At 43.8% G+C, this 17,331-nt stretch overlaps 1 protein-coding gene across 3 annotated transcripts in view; it reads left to right on the plus strand.

The window, feature by feature from the left end:
- The first annotated feature begins 1,744 nt into the window (after positions 1-1,744).
- LOC135905118 (arginine and glutamate-rich protein 1-like) overlaps positions 1,745-17,331 on the plus strand; it is a 46,736-nt gene continuing 31,149 nt past the window's right edge. For 2 of the 3 annotated variants that reach the window (XR_010565326.2, XR_010565327.2), the window contains exons 1-2: positions 1,745-2,061; positions 2,472-2,597. Coding sequence is in view for 1 of the 3 variants with exons in the window: in XM_065436109.2 (XP_065292181.1) it covers positions 1,910-2,061; positions 2,472-2,597 (278 nt within the window). In the remaining 2 variants the exon portion in view is untranslated. The remainder of the gene's footprint in view (positions 2,062-2,471; positions 2,598-17,331) is intronic. The other variant, XM_065436109.2, reaches the window with a different exon arrangement.

The following is a 17,331-nucleotide window of genomic DNA, read 5'->3' on the forward strand; positions in this document are numbered from 1 at the left end:
TTTGTATGCTTCATTATTTCTCTAAGCTTTAATTCGTCTATTTAAGCCGCATATTAGACAAATAATAGATATTGCCTTGAATAATTCTCGAAAAGAAAGAAAGCGAGGAGAAAAAAATGGAGGCGGGGCCCGTGACGTATGCGTCACGCGATCCTCGAGGTCCGGTGTGGGCGAATGCAGGGAAGGAATTTCGCTTGCGGAAGCTAGACGGTGCGAGTGGAGAGAGTGTCTCGCTTTGCAGTGGAGTCCAAGTAAAACTCTTGCTTGGGCTAGTTGGTTCATGCTTGAAGTAGTAAAGGCAAGGCACAGAAGACGAGGACTCAAGAAGAAGAACACAAACGCACCGGTCCTGCCGTTTGTGTTCTTCTTCTTGAGTCCTGGTCTTCTGCGCCTTGCATTTACTACTTCAAGTGGAGCCCGCCTGCTGAAATAATGGGATCGCGGCCCTGAAATATTTCTATCTCGGCTATTAATGAGCCGATTTGTTGTTTTTTTTTTGTGGCAGAACGCTCTCTAGAGGACTCGCAATAACTTCCAGCGTATAACCAAAACTTGCTATGGGGCCTGGTGAGGAGCCTTTTAACATCAATTGCGCCCACAGTGATGTTAAGTCGGAATAACAGTGCCCAATTCGAAATATTTTTCCTCAATGTTCACTTGGACCCAGTGAGACACAAAAAGCATCTAATTACGTTTCATTAAAAAGCGCAGCTGGATCTATTTCTTGTTTTTTTGTTTGTTCTTTCTGGAAAACGTGGTGATCGCGAACTTCGGCAGCCTGAGCTCCGCCTAACCCTTATAGAAATCCCGGAACACAGCTTTGATGAAGGCCTTCGGCCTTCACCCATTCTTTCTGGAAACTGGGCCGCTTAACAACGAGTGAATGTCATCATACACGTAAAGCTGCGAAATAAAGAAGCCAGACATTTAATCTCCTGACGGACCATCTGCTGATCGCGTGCGATTCAGTGGTTAACCCTGACACAGCGAAGCGAGCTTTAGAAGATTAACAGTAAGTATTACCGCGTTTATTGATTTTTGCACTGTGCACCAGTGTGCTTTTTACCTCTTGGTCGAATCACCGTTCACTGCATACCCATTTTTTTCAGGAACCGATGGCGCTTCTCGCTAAAATCGCCCATCACTAGCAACACCGTGAACACCCGAAATTTAGAGGCTGCCCTGGAGCCCTGGATGCCAAAGAACAGAGTGCATGCACAGATATTACGGTCTAAATCAATGAAATTACCCTCTATGAATTAGTGATCGTTTAGACTCTTTATATAAGTATAATTTTGCAGTTTTCAAAAGATATTAATACTTGAGCAATCAGCGAAGGCGACATGATGCAAGCAACCGCGGCTTCCCCGACTTCCTCTTTTAATTCTTACTTCTACTGTGACTAGAGCCTACCCACCCTGCATATGACTAGAGGATGGAAGTATTTTAATACTGTGTACTTTGTATTGTACTGTACTTAGTTTACATGTTATCTTTGTGTCATTTGGAGGGCATAACAACACTATGCAACTGAATTGGTTGTTCAAATTTGGCGCCACATTTTTGCTAAGTGCCTTTTTGCTGCGCCTCGCGGCTTGAGTGCAATGTGAATAAATTTAAAAGATTTTTTAAACCTGCACTATTTTAAAAATATATAACTAATATTGCCTTATACGAGCGTTCAGTGATGACATATTGATCCTAAGACAACCTGCTGAGTCTGCTTTGTCACGCGGCTAGTTCGTTCGCTAGTTCGCTAGGCTACCAACCATGGGCATTCTCCATTTTGTCAATTTGTTTAACGTCGCCCGTAGGCGGATGGTTGTCGGTAATCGTCGGAAAACGTCGTAACTGTTCAGTCTCCTTAGTCCTGTCGCGCATATCGCGCGGTGCAAGTTCGGTGCCTTACATGATGGGAAGATCACGCAGCAGAAGCAGGAGTCGTTCTCCAAAGCTCGCGAGGCATAAAAACAAGCGCCCGCGAAGGCGCTCGCACTCTAGAGGACGGAGCCGCGACAGCGTCAGCAAAGCAGTGCCTAAATTCAACGACCGCAAACCAAGGTAGAACCTTTCTTTATGTCTGCTACTACTTTTTCGTGCCCTTCACCTATTGACGCGGTTTCTTAGTTTGGGAATGCGGATAATTAGTTTTTTTTCTTTTTATCTCGGCGGGCGATTCACCCGCGAGACTGCCTAGTGAAAGGTCGCCGGACATGTTGGCTATCTAATCATCTTTGCCTTTCGTTTGTTGTCATAATAATTGTTCGCGGTCGAAATGTGCGAGTTTTCTCCTATTTGACACGAGCAACTGCTAATGGCAACGTAAGCGCCCAGAGGTTGCGTATCCCATACGGACGTAAGAAGCCAGCACGGTTTTCTGTGAGTAGGAGCTCGACACTGTTCACTTCTTAACGCGTCTGCACGGTGCAACCGTTCTGACGGCATGTCTCCCCTCTGTTCATGCGGCGAAGGAAGCGGTCATCGTCGATCTCCAGCAGCAGCAGCGACGACATCGACGGCCTTTTGGACTCTGCAAGGCGCAAAGTGAAAAGGTCGTCGGAAGGCGACAGGGCATCATCAGACTTCGAGCGCCAAAGGTAAGTGACCGCTGGTCTTGACCAACACATTTGAATCCTTAGCCTGCCGGTAACTGAAGTGAAACCACACTCGTTCTCTCACGTCGCGTCGCCGTGCTCAGTCAATTTGCCATTTCTCTTGTGAAATGGCAGGTGACTGGTGTATAGAATGGACACTATTAAGGAAAACACCAAACTAGCATATCGAGACTGATTACAGGTCAGTTCAACACGAATAGAAGAAAAGGGAAGGACTAGAAAGGAAGTTTGTTTCTCGTTTATAGGAAGTGTACCATGGTCCTGGCAGCTTCAGAAGTAACGAGCTTGACTGTACTCACAACATTGGGGAATGAAAGTAGAACTTCCTTTGAATGTCCACTTAGATGCATGAATGAATGCAGTTAAGAGGAGGTTAAATAAACGTAGGTGTCGTGCAGTAGCTCCAATAATTCTTGGTCAGTGCCTTAGTGGGTGCACCTGTGTTAACTGAGCTTTGAAATTTGGTGCAGAATCTTCAATATATGCAGTGCTAACCCCTGCAGTCACAGATGATAATTCACTGCCAGCAAAGGCTTATATGAAGGTGTTCCAGACCGTGTGGAAAGTCAAGGTGGTCGAATGACCCTTTGTGCATTTCCTTATGAGTCCTCGTACTTAGAGTGATAAAATTTCAACCTAGACCTGAGCACGGGTTGCGTTAAACCTTGCCGGACATACAAGAAAGTTGTATCTATCCATCCATTTTACAGTTGCATTTTTTTCAGAAGAAGATTGCAATCACTGGCCCGAACAGGATAATTTGACAATTAGCTGACAAAGCTGTTGAAAATAGCAAAAAGCTGTCCTAATATTAAAAGTGATATTTAGTCAAGGTAGTTTGGTTACAGGGGCTTGGCATAAAAGGGCTTTTTATGTCATGAAATGAAAACATCCTGCCCATTTATAAAGCGCTTGCACAGTGAATTTGTAATGTTATTTATGTGTGCCCTTATATGCCTTGTCTTTCTGCAGATCTCTGTGGAAACTTCATTGCGTGTGTTCAGTTACAAAATTGAGATTCCCTAGAGCTGGTACGCTGTTGCAGTGTTTGCAGGCAATCATCAAAGACAATTTTCAACAGCACTGTGGGATAGTTTGACAGCATGCATTTTTGGATTTGGTTGGACTTTTGTTACGATAACTCTTTCTTTGTATGCTTAAAAATATGTAGCATGTTCTGTAGACAGGTCTGTTCTGAAAGTAGTAGGTCTCATTTTTTAAAAACAATTTTTTTATTCATGAGAATAGTACTAACGATTACAATGTTTTAAAGTAGCACCCTTCCGCATCTACACGCAGCTGCCAACGAGTTTTCCTGTTTTCGTACGCCTCCAGGAATGCCTGGACCGGAATGCTGTTTTAGCTCCCTTGTCACGGCCTGTTGAACCACCTCTACCGATCCCCGATGCTTCCCCTTGAGCGCCTGTTTTATTCTTGGGAATAGAAAAAAAGCCTGGCGGGGCCAAGTCGAAGCTGTAGAGGGGCTGAGGCAGCATTTCCACCTTGTGCTGGGCAAGATACTCCACTACGCGGAACGCTGTGGGGCTCGGTGTGTTGTCATGGTGCAGCCTCCAGTTGTTGGCGATGGCTGGGTGGACACGAACAATGCGTTTTGCAGTGTTTTGAGGACTTCCACATAAAAAACTGCATTATCTGTTTGTCCGAGTGGTACGAACTCTTCGTGGATGACTCCATATTGATAAAAAAAGCAAATGGGCATGGACTTTTGCTTAGATTTGCTCATTCGTGCTTTCTTGGGACTTGGAGAAGGGGTGTGCCATTCTGACCTCTGCCGCTCGCTCTCTGGGCCGTAATCAAACACCCACGTCTCGTCACCGGTCATTACATTGTCCAAAATGTTGAAAGTCCTCATTCACATGATGAAGATCCTGGCAGACCACTTTCCAGTTTGCCTTTTGCTCCTCTGACAACATTCGCGGCACGAACTTTGTGCACGCTTTCCTCGTGGCTAAGTTTATTTCACGATCTCAAAAACTTGGGTTTGAGGAATGCTCAAGTCATCAGCAATCATTCTGATACTCATTCCTACGATCACTGTTCAGTAAATTTTTCACTCGCGACACATTTTTGTTGGTCTTACTGGTCGAAGAGTGTCCGGAGCGGTCATTGTCTTCTACTTTTTCCCTATCTTCTCGGAACAGCTTGTGCCACTTAATAACACCTGATCTACCCATGGCAGCATCACCGTAGGCCTCCTTAATCATGTCGTGAGTCTCTTTGCCCATTTTAGCATGCTTTTCACAAAATTTGATCGCGTATCGCTGATCCAGTCAACGCTCCATGATTCTCCGTGGCGAGGCACTCCGACAGGGGTTCACAGTACAAACGACCTGCTCTCTTCAACAGCCGAGAGCTGGCTGCCGATTTTTTTCAGCGTTCCCAATATCCCTCTTCACCAATCCTGCGCGCGCAAACCGCCTCTCGTCCACCCGTTAGCCCAGGAAAAAAACAGTCCTACTACTTTCAGAACAGACCCTACAAGTTTCTCCATGCCAGCTTTGCACTCAAGAGTGATAAAGGGAAAGTCAGACATCCACCCGATCGTAGCAATTGCAACAAAAGGTAACCCTTACGGGTTCCTCGAAAGAAAAGCCTCAGAGTTGAAGAAAAATTCGTCCTGGTCCGGGACACACACAAGAACACTACGTCACAGACAAGAACTACTACGTCATTCAAGAGTCACTGTCAGAAAAGTTTGAATGTACAAGATAACTTTCTTTTTCTCCTCTCCCAAAAAAGCTACATTGCAGCTGTTTCAGAGAGGTCTAAGAAACATAATGTTAGTTCAAAATAATATGCAGTGTATCTTAAAATGTAAATAAGTGAGTCTAACGTGATGCAAGTTTAATGGGACAAGGATTTTGCATGGCTCTGAAAGTGCGAGAAGTGACATGTTGTTTTGATTATAATTCAACGTAACGAAATGGTGCAACCATGTCTGTAGACTTAGAATAAGACTTACAATTTTATGGCAACAGCCTAATGTTTTGTGTAGCATTCAGTTTTATTTGTTTTGACTGCCACAGTGCGAACAGGAATTTGGTTCCCTCCACTTAAAATCAAGTGACAAAGTTAAAACCACTGTGCTGAACAAAAATGGAATGGAATCTTGAAGCTTAAACTTATTGAAAATAATGCAGCCCTATCCATGGGCTTAGTAGATAAGCAACCTCGAGTGTACCTCAGTGTTTAATCCATTGCCTCAATATGCACCTGTGTGGGACTACACACATTTGTGTGTGTACAGAGGATCACCTGCTGCTGTCTGTTAAAACGTTCAAACAAGTGCGTGGCAATCTGTATTCATATTCAAAATGTGCGCGTGTCGCTGCAACTGTGTTTGTGTAGTTGGGCTGCACGTCAGTGCATACCTGTCAACTGTCCTGAGTGTTTTTTTTAAAGTTTATACGAAATCAGGCTCCATTTACAATTTACGAACCTTGCATGAAGTTTTACGAAAAATAAATGCGGTTCGCAAATAAAGCCACCTCGTCGGCCTCCGGACCTTCCCGTCTCATGATGAAAGAACGCGAGACAAGCATCTGCTTCGTGCGAGTTCATACATATTCCTGAAACGGGAGAAATCAGCAACAGTAGAGTCGCTGAAAAAGTCACTGTGATCTAAAAACGACGTGTTACTTGTCGTTATTTGCTGAGCTAAGTTTGTGCCTACTCATATGCTGCACCTAAAGGTAAATCATCATTAATGAAGTGCATCTGTATCCCTGAAAACACATGTGCTCAAAGCAAGCTTTTAAAAATTTTTGCGTGTTCCCTGTGGTGGGGTGTTCATGCAATATTACTAACTTGAAATTTCACAGGCAGGCAGGTATGGAATGTATCACTGTAAAAGATCGGCATATAGTATGTGAAGTTCCTAGATGTAATTTCTCACTGTAGTTGCACCTCTGTGCCATTGAGCCACTCCTTGCTATCTGGAGCAGCTTTCTCCCAATTTACAGAATCGCATACTTTATTCCCTCCAGAGGCTGGCTTTGCCATGAAGCTGAGTTGCCAGGTTGCTAAACTTATTGCATTTTGAACACTGTCTGAAGTATCAAGTCAGGAGAGAGAAAAAAAAAGTTTAATTCAGTGCAATTCAAGTTTATTTCCAGAAAATTTCCTATATAGGAATATGAGCTAAAAGTCGATTTAACGGCTTGACTGCCCATAACCCTCGTAAGGCAGTGACGAAACATTGAGGAGCATTAGGACTGCAGGAAATCTGCAGGGCTCCAGAAAGCTGCCTCAGGATGGATTGATGAGTCATGCAGCCCCTAAAAGAAGCGCTTGGGAACTCCACACTATTGAACATGTGTATATAGATAAAACTATGATCAGCTCACAGAAATAAAGAAATTTAACCACAAATATGGTAATAATGGCACAGTACGAGACATATATAGATGCAGTAGTCAGTAGAGAGGAATAACCAAATTAGACAAATAAAAATTTTACTAACTTACATCTTTGTTAAGCAAACATTTGCTTATTCTCTCTGGAAAGAAGCAAGCCTTACAGTGTTGCTTCATGTCAAAGTCCCCTTTGTGCTTGTATGTTATGGAAAAGCAAAAGGACGTGAGAAAGCAGTTGCCCACTTAATTCTACACAAAAATGCACTGTTGGATCACCAGACCAGACCTAGGCTAGATGTGACCTGCAGTCTATAGACAGCTCTCCATCTTCACCCATACAGCCCGCTGAGCCTGACCCATTGCCATGCACTTTATCTGCCCCCTCCATTGTTATAAACAGCCTGCTACATATTTTGTTCTGATTACAACGTGCTTAAACCAGTAGCAGTAACAGAGAAAACTGTAGAAGAAAGCGTAACAAGGACAAAATAAAGGAAGAAGTAATGGAAAAAAGGCTGGACTGTGACAAATGTGAAGACTTATGCGTATGCTGCAAGTGGACAAACATGCAGTGATCAGTAGTACTTGCACACGTGAATCCCTGTGCTCTCAAAGGGAACGGGCATTTCCTTGGCAGAAAGCCTCTTGTCACTATATTTTTTTACATTCCTTGCCATTTCATTCCATTTGCTACTGGTTTCTCAACTTGTACCTAGTGTAATGAACACACAATGACAGCTACAAATGAGAGCTTATGACTGCTGCGATAGGCCCTTTCACAGTGAGAGAAAAATTTGGAAGCCATATTATGGATGAAGGTACAGAGTAATCTGCTGCTGAAAGAAACATGCAAATATGTGGCTTGCACTCCAAAGAGCACCAGCTGGGAGCACTAACAAAAGCAGTACTCGCGTACGAAGAGCAGTTGTAGTGCTGCTTCCAGCACATGCTGTAGGGCCTGGCAGTGCCCGACTTCTCACCAACGGAAATAGTTTCGCCACTTCAGTTGCTGTTATGCTTATTATTTTTAAGTGCCTTTGTCAGTAGCGACTTCTCGCCAACGGAAATAGTTTTGCCACTTCAGTTGCTGTTAAGTTTATTATTGTTAAGTGAATTTGTCAGTGGCATACAAGGTTTTGGTATTCAGAGTAGGATAAGTGCCTACAAACGTCCCTGAGTGGGTATTATCCCTTCATGAGCAGCACCCTGTCCTGCAGCAGATTGTGGCACTTCAGGTGGCACTTGTATGGTGCAATTTTTGTATCAGCAGAGCATGTGGATGGTGCTTTTTCCAGAGTGTACATGTATGTAATAATAATAGTAATAATGATAATTAATAGATACAATATTTGTATAAAAATGTGGGTCTGCCAATGCCAAACGAGGGCTTGAGGGGCAGTACTCAGCAGATCCAGACTGGAGAGCAGAATCGAGGAAAATTGAGAAATCACAGGTTTAAGTAGATTAAACATCGGAAAGCTTAATGTTTAAAAAATATTCAATTTGAACTTAATGTAATATTTCTCCTTAGTGGGTGTTCCTTTAGGGACACGGCAACCAGCAGAGTGTCATACTTCTTTGGCAAGTAATCCTTTCTAGAAAAAGTAAAAAAAAGAGTCGAACAAGCTTGTGCGACTTTGGAGATTTGCAGCCCAATTTCCAGTGAAGCTATTTCTTTCAAACAGTTGCATTAACAATTTCAGTTGCCTGTAACTAAGCCACACACTTTAAAATGTTGCCGGTATATAATGATTTCAAGAACTTAAGAAATCTTTAGCAAAGGCTGTACTTTACCCACGCACATCTTTTAACTTCATGTGCACATCATTTGTAATTTGGAAAGATTGGATGCACTTTGTAGACGATCACAAGGAAGAAGACAGGACAGGCGCAACCCCTGTCTTGCGCCTGTCCTGTCTTCTTCCTTGTGATCGCCTAAAAAGCGCATCCAATCTTTCCAATTACAGTGAACCAACTTGCCCAACAACGCATTCTGCTAAATCACTCGTAATGTTTCACCATTGTTACCAAATTGTATCTCCGTAGCTCCACATAGTTCCTCCAGTACACCTAGTTAATTTCTACGCCGTTTCTTAAAAAACGCCTATAATGCTCTGCAGAACATGAACAGTTTACTGTGAAGGCCGTGATTAACCCACATACTTTGAACTCTGCCTACATGTCATTGATAACTTGCACTCTATTTCAACGAAATGTAAACAAGATGACTTTAGTTCACCCAGGACACTGCTGGCTTCTGTATGACACATGAAAGTAGGGATAAAATTAGGGTTCAGTAATTATTTGTAAAGCTCATAATTAGGCCACATACATTAAATTAAGCTAAACATTGTACTTAAAGGGAACTAAAGCAAAATACTAGGTCAACGTGGACTGCTTAAATACCATTGCAGAAACCTCGCAATGCTTGTTTCGTGCCAAGGAAATACTTAGCTTACGCGAAAATTGCATCTGAAGAGTACCGCAATTCAGTTCTCCCGCTGCCCATCTGGTTGCATATGCCATCACCGCCATTCACTGCCGTTGGGGAGTAAAACGGTGCATGACAGACAACTATATAAATATGTTTTTTTCACAAAACTCAAACATGCAGCCATAGAGAAATAGATCTGAGACAAAGTGGTGCATCCGCTGCTGCAGCTGCTTTTAACGCGATAGCGTTAAGGAGCTCGTGTCGCAGAAAAGCCGGTGTCGTCGGCGTCGGGTGTCGGCGTCCGCGGCGTTGACCGTGAGCGATAAATCACGGCAGGCACTTCATAAATAAAAAGCAACTTCCAAGATTGGCCCGGTGGGAATCGAACCCAGGTCTCCGGAGTGTGAGACGGAGACGCTACCACTCCGCCACGAGTTCGATGCTTCCAAGCGGTGCAAACGCGCCTCTAGTGAATGCGGTGTTGCCTTCGAAACGAGCCGTGGAAAGTTATACTGCGGTGTATATCGGTAATTATGAACATGTAACGTACAGAAGTCACAATTACACGAGTTGCGAAGTGCGTTTCCGCTGCATTTCTTCTGCGCTTTCCGCACACGCAGAGCCATCTTGCGGCAAACACAGAAGACCCCCTCCTCTCAATGTACGGTGCTGCCCCGACAGGAGGCGCGCCGCGCGCGCATTGGGACCGCTGCCAGGCGCGTCGCGGGACTCCCTCTCCCCTGACGACGCTTCGCGTGCTCCCGGTTTAGATTACTATCTATCTCTCTGCCCGTGCGGATCACGACGTTTGATGGCGTAGATCGTTTCCCCTCCGAGACACCGAGCTCTTTGGTTCGTTTCTTTCGCTCAGGCGCACGTTTCGTTGCCGCGGCGAACGCTGCGTTGCTCGACGCTCACCGCGTGATAGGTGGGCGCTAAGTCCGATGCGGGGCGCCTCGTAAGTGATCCCTGCGCCGTAGCGCATTGTCTTACACCCCTTGGCGGGTCGACGGGAACGCTGTCGCGTCCCACTCTTGAAGGCGAAGCTTAAGCGTCCTCCAATTTTTGGTCAAGTGTTGTGGACCGTTTGGGCATCCCGCGACATCACATGGAAGGGGAGTTCTCTGCTACTTGCAGTTAGTGCGAGTTTCACGAGCCAGCAAAACTAGTGCATCACTACATGATGACAAAATTACTGAAGTTTGAAAGTGTGGGCATTGCAGAGTCGAACAAAAACGAAACCGGTTGAGCGCCCGCGTCATTGTCAAGGGCAAGGACAATGAGTCAAGGGCAAGGACACTCCCATTTCGTCGTAATATTAGTTAGGTAAATGTAGTTTTGCAGGACACTGTCAAAACATGCCTATAATGTTTCTGGGTGTTTCTATAGTTGCTCCAACTGCTTCCCTGAAAAAAAAAAAGAAAAGAAGGGGGGGGGGAAGACAGTTTCAATAGTCAGCAGCAACTGCATTTAAATCTTGCTGAAAGTCGCGTGCTGCTTGAGGTTATTTGCAATGAACACATAGAGAAGAAAAGAAATTGCTGCGTGTGTGCTTGTACTATGGTACAAGCGCAGTGACAATTTTCTCCGTACTTCCGAACAAGACAAAAGGTTTTTAGGCAGTGGACTAACAAGGGAAGCCTCAGCTCAACCTGGGCCCCAACGTTTGGTCAAGGGGACTGTCTGCATCTGTTGATTATGCTGTGCATGGATTTGAAACAACACAGAGTAAAAAAACAAACCTTTTGACATGTTTTCAGCTGAAATACTTAAATTTTATGCAAGAAAGAGTGGTAGGCACTAGGTAGTTAGAAGAATAATAGAGCGTAACAGCACCACATTGTATTTGGTAACCAATTTAACCAAGAAAGCAAGAGTACTCTGAGAAATAACAAATATGAATTCAAGAAAATAGTCCCGTGCTTCGTTGTACACATGCATTAGCTCTATGTACACATGCATTAGCTGCTTTTGGTCAAGTGTTGTGGACCGTTTGGGCATCCCGCGACATCACATGGAAGGGGAGTTCTCTGCTACTTGCAGTTAGTGCGAGTTTCACGAGCCAGCAAAACTAGTGCATCACTACATGATAACAAAATTACTGAAGTTTGAAAGTGTGGGCATTGCAGAGTCGAACAAAAACGAAACCGGTTGAGCGCCCGCGTCATTGTCAAGGGCAAGGACAATGATTTCTTTTTTCTAAAAATGAAATAGAACTCGTCAAGTGGCATCTTTCGGCCTATAATGTAATACAATGATGTTTTTATAACTAGTGGTTGAGTACTAGTGAAAATTTAGATGAGTGCCTTCGTTGGACAAGTTCTTGAATCTGGCAAGTTTTTGAATGTTCCCGAAGAATATCTTGTCATGTCCTGCATTTACCTCAATTTCTCGATTACTAAGGTTCTGTTTGTGATAATATTAATGCCTTAGAGATTTCCGAGCACTCGTATATCACACTAGCTTGACTTAATATTTGCCTTTAGTGTCCCTTTGACATTCCGCCAATTTTCACCAAATGTTAACTTGGTGTTGCATAGAGTTCTCTCAGGACATTGGTAGTGCTTTCAAGTGCTTATGGAAAGAACATTTTTTTTAATGTGTAACTATAATATTTTTAAAGATCTCACTAAGTGTGATTGCGGTGGCAGTATCCTCCCAGGACAGCGGGCTGAATTCTGTGCTGTTCGTAACAATTGCGCATAATTTTCCAGAAATCTTGTTTATGCATTACTGCAATGATCGTAATTTACCCGCTATTTGATCTTGCTGTTGAGTTCGGGAGTTGGCTGACGTAAAGGGGGACTTCGAGAAATGAAGTTTTAATTACAATATGTACAAGAATGGAACAAAGCAAAATGACAGCAAAACGTCCTTGACGGCTGGCAGCAAATCCACACTGCGGCCCGTGGCAGGAACAACATCTCTCTCTTCCTGCTGGTTCTCTGGCTTATAACCCCTTCAGTCCGACAGAGTCGCATCATTTTCAGCCATTTGTTTAGCTCGTGCAGGTATCATTTCCACCAATCGTCGAGCCCATACAGGTGTCACGTTCATCCAGTCATAGGAAACATGCAAGTGGCATCATGTTTGGCTCCATGAGCTCTTTTCTCTGATGGCTGCCTCTTTGTGGCGTTGCCTCCTCGCCTAGAAGGCGCTCTGCTAGAGGGGACTGGTCATCTTGAATTACATTCCAGTGCTGCAAGCAGCATTTCCCGGCACTAGGGTAAACTACCTCAAACCGTTCCGGATTCCAGTTGCACTTTCGGGAAGCGTCGTGCAGGGGGGAGTCAAAAGCTCCACGTGTGGCGCAAGAGGCCGGGATAGTCAACCTGTCTGATAGGTCCGATAGCATGGTCGACGCACACTTGCGCACCACAATTAAAATGTGACACCAAGTGGCTACATTCAGAGACCTTGATCAACGCTAGTGAATGGTCTGTGTCTAACACCACCTATTTTAAACTTTCTCAACATATCACCCAGACCCTGCTCCTTTACTTTCACCAAATATAAACAATGCACTCGTTTAGTTTCCTGAGGATGCTAGGGAGCCTATTCCAAAATTTGTGTAAAGCATGAAAATTGTCAGATTGTGAGGGCTTGGCAATTATTTGGGGTCTACAAATATTTGAAATAACAAATTGAATAAAGTCCTATTCAAATTGGTATTCGAACTGAATAACCACTATTCATAGATATGGATATTCTTTTATGTTTAAAAGCATCAACTATGCACAATAAAATATAAACCTGTAGCAAAAGTATAATAAATTTAATCCCTGTGTGGACAATACAGGCCTAAAACCTGAAAACTTACGAAGTGGAGTAGGCTATGTCGCTTAGGGAGCCAGTTTTAACCAGTTATACAGCAATCGCCCGCAATTGTGGAGAGTTCTGCCTATGCGAACAAAGTGCTTATTCATTCATAGTGCTCCATAGGGTTGTTAATAAGTAACACTTCATAACATGCAATGTAATGACACATGCTTCCTAACGTTAAGAATTCTGGGATGTCAACATTGTTTTCAATAATGATGAAAATGGGTGTTTATTATTTGAGGAGCATTCAATATTTAATTCAATTGGCTTCTGGCACTATTCGTTTCATATTTGATCTGTGTCATGCAGAGTCCTCTCGGGCCACTGGAAAAATAGAGGACAGGGATCATATAATACATTTTAGCACTTTCTGATGGAATTTTTTAGAAAGGCTGCAATTTATCCACACGGATTTATCTTCGTACGCATATTAGCCTTATGTTTGGCCCATTTTTGCTCAATTTAATCTTGGTAGCAGCTACAGTTCTTGACCATACAGAGGGCTAGATTCTGTGTCATTCTGAAAGCACCCGCTTAACGCTCCAGAGTGCTTGCATACGCATTGTAGTACAAAAGTCGCCACACAATTCACTTACACATCACCTGTAACCTGCCCCTTATTTTCACCTAATACAAACAAGGTACTTCATTTGAACTGAAAACCTGCTAAGAACCTTGTGTAATGCGCAAAAATAAGCAAAAAAACAAGTGTTCAATAATTGTTTCCAAAGCTCATAATTATTCCAGGGACATTTAACTTCCCCACACATCGCTGCTCGTAGGACTGTGGGAAACATTGGACAGTAACAGTAATTTGCACTTGTATCTGCAAAGTATTACAGTGCTGGTGCGTTGCGAGAATAGCTGAAATTCAAACCAAACTGTGTGCACCCGCCCTCTCGAAGAAGCTCTGCTCCCTGCCAGCGAGTCAAGGTAATATGCACAAATAAAACGGCCATGTAAAACGTGGGGCTAGCTAAATCGCTCACTATGTCAAATGGCTTTAGTTAATAATCCAATGCGTAAGGCGCAACACTGCCTCTGTAAATGAACCGCGCAGGAAGAAAGAAAGGAGAAAAAAAAAGGAGACAAAGAAAAGAGGTGGTGCTCGACACTTGACCATACCCTCAGCTCCAATATGGGAGAAGGCAAGCAAGGGGTGCCACTTGCAGATGCTAGTCAAGGTAAATGGAGTGTCTATATTGGCAGTGAGCTTGCCTCCTGGCAGCATGGTAACAGGACAGTTAATTTGTTCTCTCTCTCCAATAATGAAGCGATTGAAAGAATTATTTCAGTTGGACACACCTCATGCGGCTTTTTACAAGTTCCAGCTTATAACCGAAATTTGCAACGGGGCCTGATGCCAGGGGACCTTTAAGGAATTTTTTTGCAAAGGGTTGCCCACAATGTGGCCCCCGTACGCTCTAAATATTAAATTGCTACTATCTTTCATGGGTGGCAACAACAACCCTCATTGGGGAAGCTTTGTATTTCATGAAATGCCCAAAACAGGCAGAAAGTGGGGGTTTAACAAGTTCATTTAGCTCCTGATTAACCCACACATTTCAAAGCTTGCCTGCACATTACCCCTAAAGTCCCTCACTCCCATTTCGTCGTAATATTAGTTAGGTAAATGTAGTTTTGCAGGACACTGTCAAAACATGCCTATAATGTTTCTGGGTGTTTCTATAGTTGCTCCAACTGCTTCCCTGAAAAAAAAAAAGAAAAGAGGGGGGGGGGGGGGGAAGACAGTTTCAATAGTCAGCAGCAACTGCATTTAAATCTTGCTGAAAGTCGCGTGCTGCTTGAGGTTATTTGCAATGAACACATAGAGAAGAAAAGAAATTGCTGCGTGTGTGCTTGTACTATGGTACAAGCGCAGTGACAATTTTCTCCGTACTTCCGAACAAGACAAAAGGTTTTTAGGCAGTGGACTAACAAGGGAAGCCTCAGCTCAACCTGGGCCCCAACGTTTGGTCAAGGGGACTGTCTGCATCTGTTGATTATGCTGTGCATGGATTTGAAACAACACAGAGTAAAAAAACAAACCTTTTGACATGTTTTCAGCTGAAATACTTAAATTTTATGCAAGAAAGAGTGGTAGGCACTAGGTAGTTAGAAGAATAATAGAGCGTAACAGCACCACATTGTATTTGGTAACCAATTTAACCAAGAAAGCAAGAGTACTCTGAGAAATAACAAATATGAATTCAAGAAAATAGTCCCGTGCTTCGTTGTACACATGCATTAGCTCTATGTAGGCATGATTTCATTCACTTTAGCAGCGTGTCATTGTGCACCTTCCTGTGTGTTAATCCTGTACAGTGAAACCTCGTTAAACCGTAGTTTGCCAGAGCTCGGAAAAAGTACGTACTAAATGGTAGTACTGTTTAACCGAATAGCATGAGGTCACCCACTTACCTGTCGAATTCGTAACTCGGAGAGAGTGCGATGAAAGGGGAAAACAACATGCAGTATTTCTTCACTTCGCGCGACAAAAGTGTTATTTTCGTTTGATGCTGCGGCGGCCTAGCACGACGACGACAGCGGCCTCAAACTTACTGAAGCTGCTTGCCAACTTTTCAGCCAGCCCCCTCTTCTCGGCAAACACTCGCATGGCAGATTCCTCGTTGGCGTTAACATATTCCATGTGTGCAGTAGTGCTGCAGAAGTCCTGGGGGCGCCTTTTTCATTGCTGGATGCCGTAGTTTAGAATACTTTTCATTTGGAATAGAATTATGTTATCGCGCCCCTGTTCTCGTCGCAACGATTGCATTCATGAGGCTGACGTAACGCGCAACTTGTGCCACTGTCGGGCTTGAATCGCCCGTGCTGCCGCTTTCCGTGTCGTCCTCATCACTGTTGCTAGTCGACACTTCGGCAACAACACAGGCAACGATGGCGAAAAGTCGAACCTCGTAGCCGGCATGTCTTCGCGGTCGCAGCAGCGCTGCCGCAACTTCTTAGCATTCCAAATGCCACACACTGTAGCCAGCAGCAGATCCCTGTTGCGTGCCAGCGCAGACTTCTTTGTGTCACGTTTGACAGCACGGGCGATGTCAAATTTTTCTTCTATGCTGAGCACTCGGCGTCTTTTTTATCCAAGCTTCAAAACGACACGAGTCCTTGCTTGCGTGACACCATAACGCTCTCTGGCACGGCCATAGAAAAAGCACGGCGTCAAAATGATGTTGATGTGGCTTTGCACAAACGCACAGGGCGCTTGGAGGCCGTTCCGATCTCTGAGGCTTGTTGTTCTGCCGGGCTGCCCGATGGAGACGGCTCACCGCGGTGTTTGTGCGACGAAAAGTTGAAACGCTACGTTTTAACCGATGCGTACGCAATAAGCTGGTACGGTTTATGCGGATACAAAACACATTATGTTCAATGGCCGCTGAGTCGGGGATTTGACTTTACTACGTTTAAAACGAAACTACTGCTTAAGCGGGTACGGTTTAACGAGGTTTTACTGTATGTTGATTTCTTGACTTGAGCTGTAATTGAGATTGGTTACCAGCTTGTCGGATAGCTATAGCCTGCAGCCAGTGTACATTTAAATACACACAGGCCATGGTTCTATATTGGCAGGGCTAGGCAAAGATACTTTGCAAGTATATAATGATACAGATACTAGTAGTTTAATTGTACCCGATATGGTATTTGCCATTTGTACCTTGAGACACTTCGATACATTAGTTAATTCCTGATTATAGCTCCACTAAGGAGCCGTTGCAAGTTTTCAGGTGTTTGCTTGCAAATTTCATATCTTCTGCCTGCAGACCTCATTGATTTCAAATTTCCACTAGTAACATGCAAGAATTTTTTAAAGCATTCTAATCAAGTACATGTATTGATATTTTGCAAAAGTTCATGGGGCTGGCCAAACTTGCATGAAATCATCACTGATATGCTGTGCACTCAGCGATTTTTCTATTTTGTCTTTACACTCAGTATGACGTGCTGCTTTGTGTTCCAATCATAAAGTTAGTGTTATTTTGCTACATGTGCATTTGTACATGTCCTTAATTCTCCTGCACTAAGCTTCAGTGTGTAATCTTGGTTACGCACATTCTGCGTACATATA

The sequence above is a fragment of the Dermacentor albipictus genome, chromosome 1 (genome assembly GCF_038994185.2).
Source record: "Dermacentor albipictus isolate Rhodes 1998 colony chromosome 1, USDA_Dalb.pri_finalv2, whole genome shotgun sequence".
NCBI lineage: Eukaryota > Metazoa > Arthropoda > Arachnida > Ixodida > Ixodidae > Dermacentor > Dermacentor albipictus.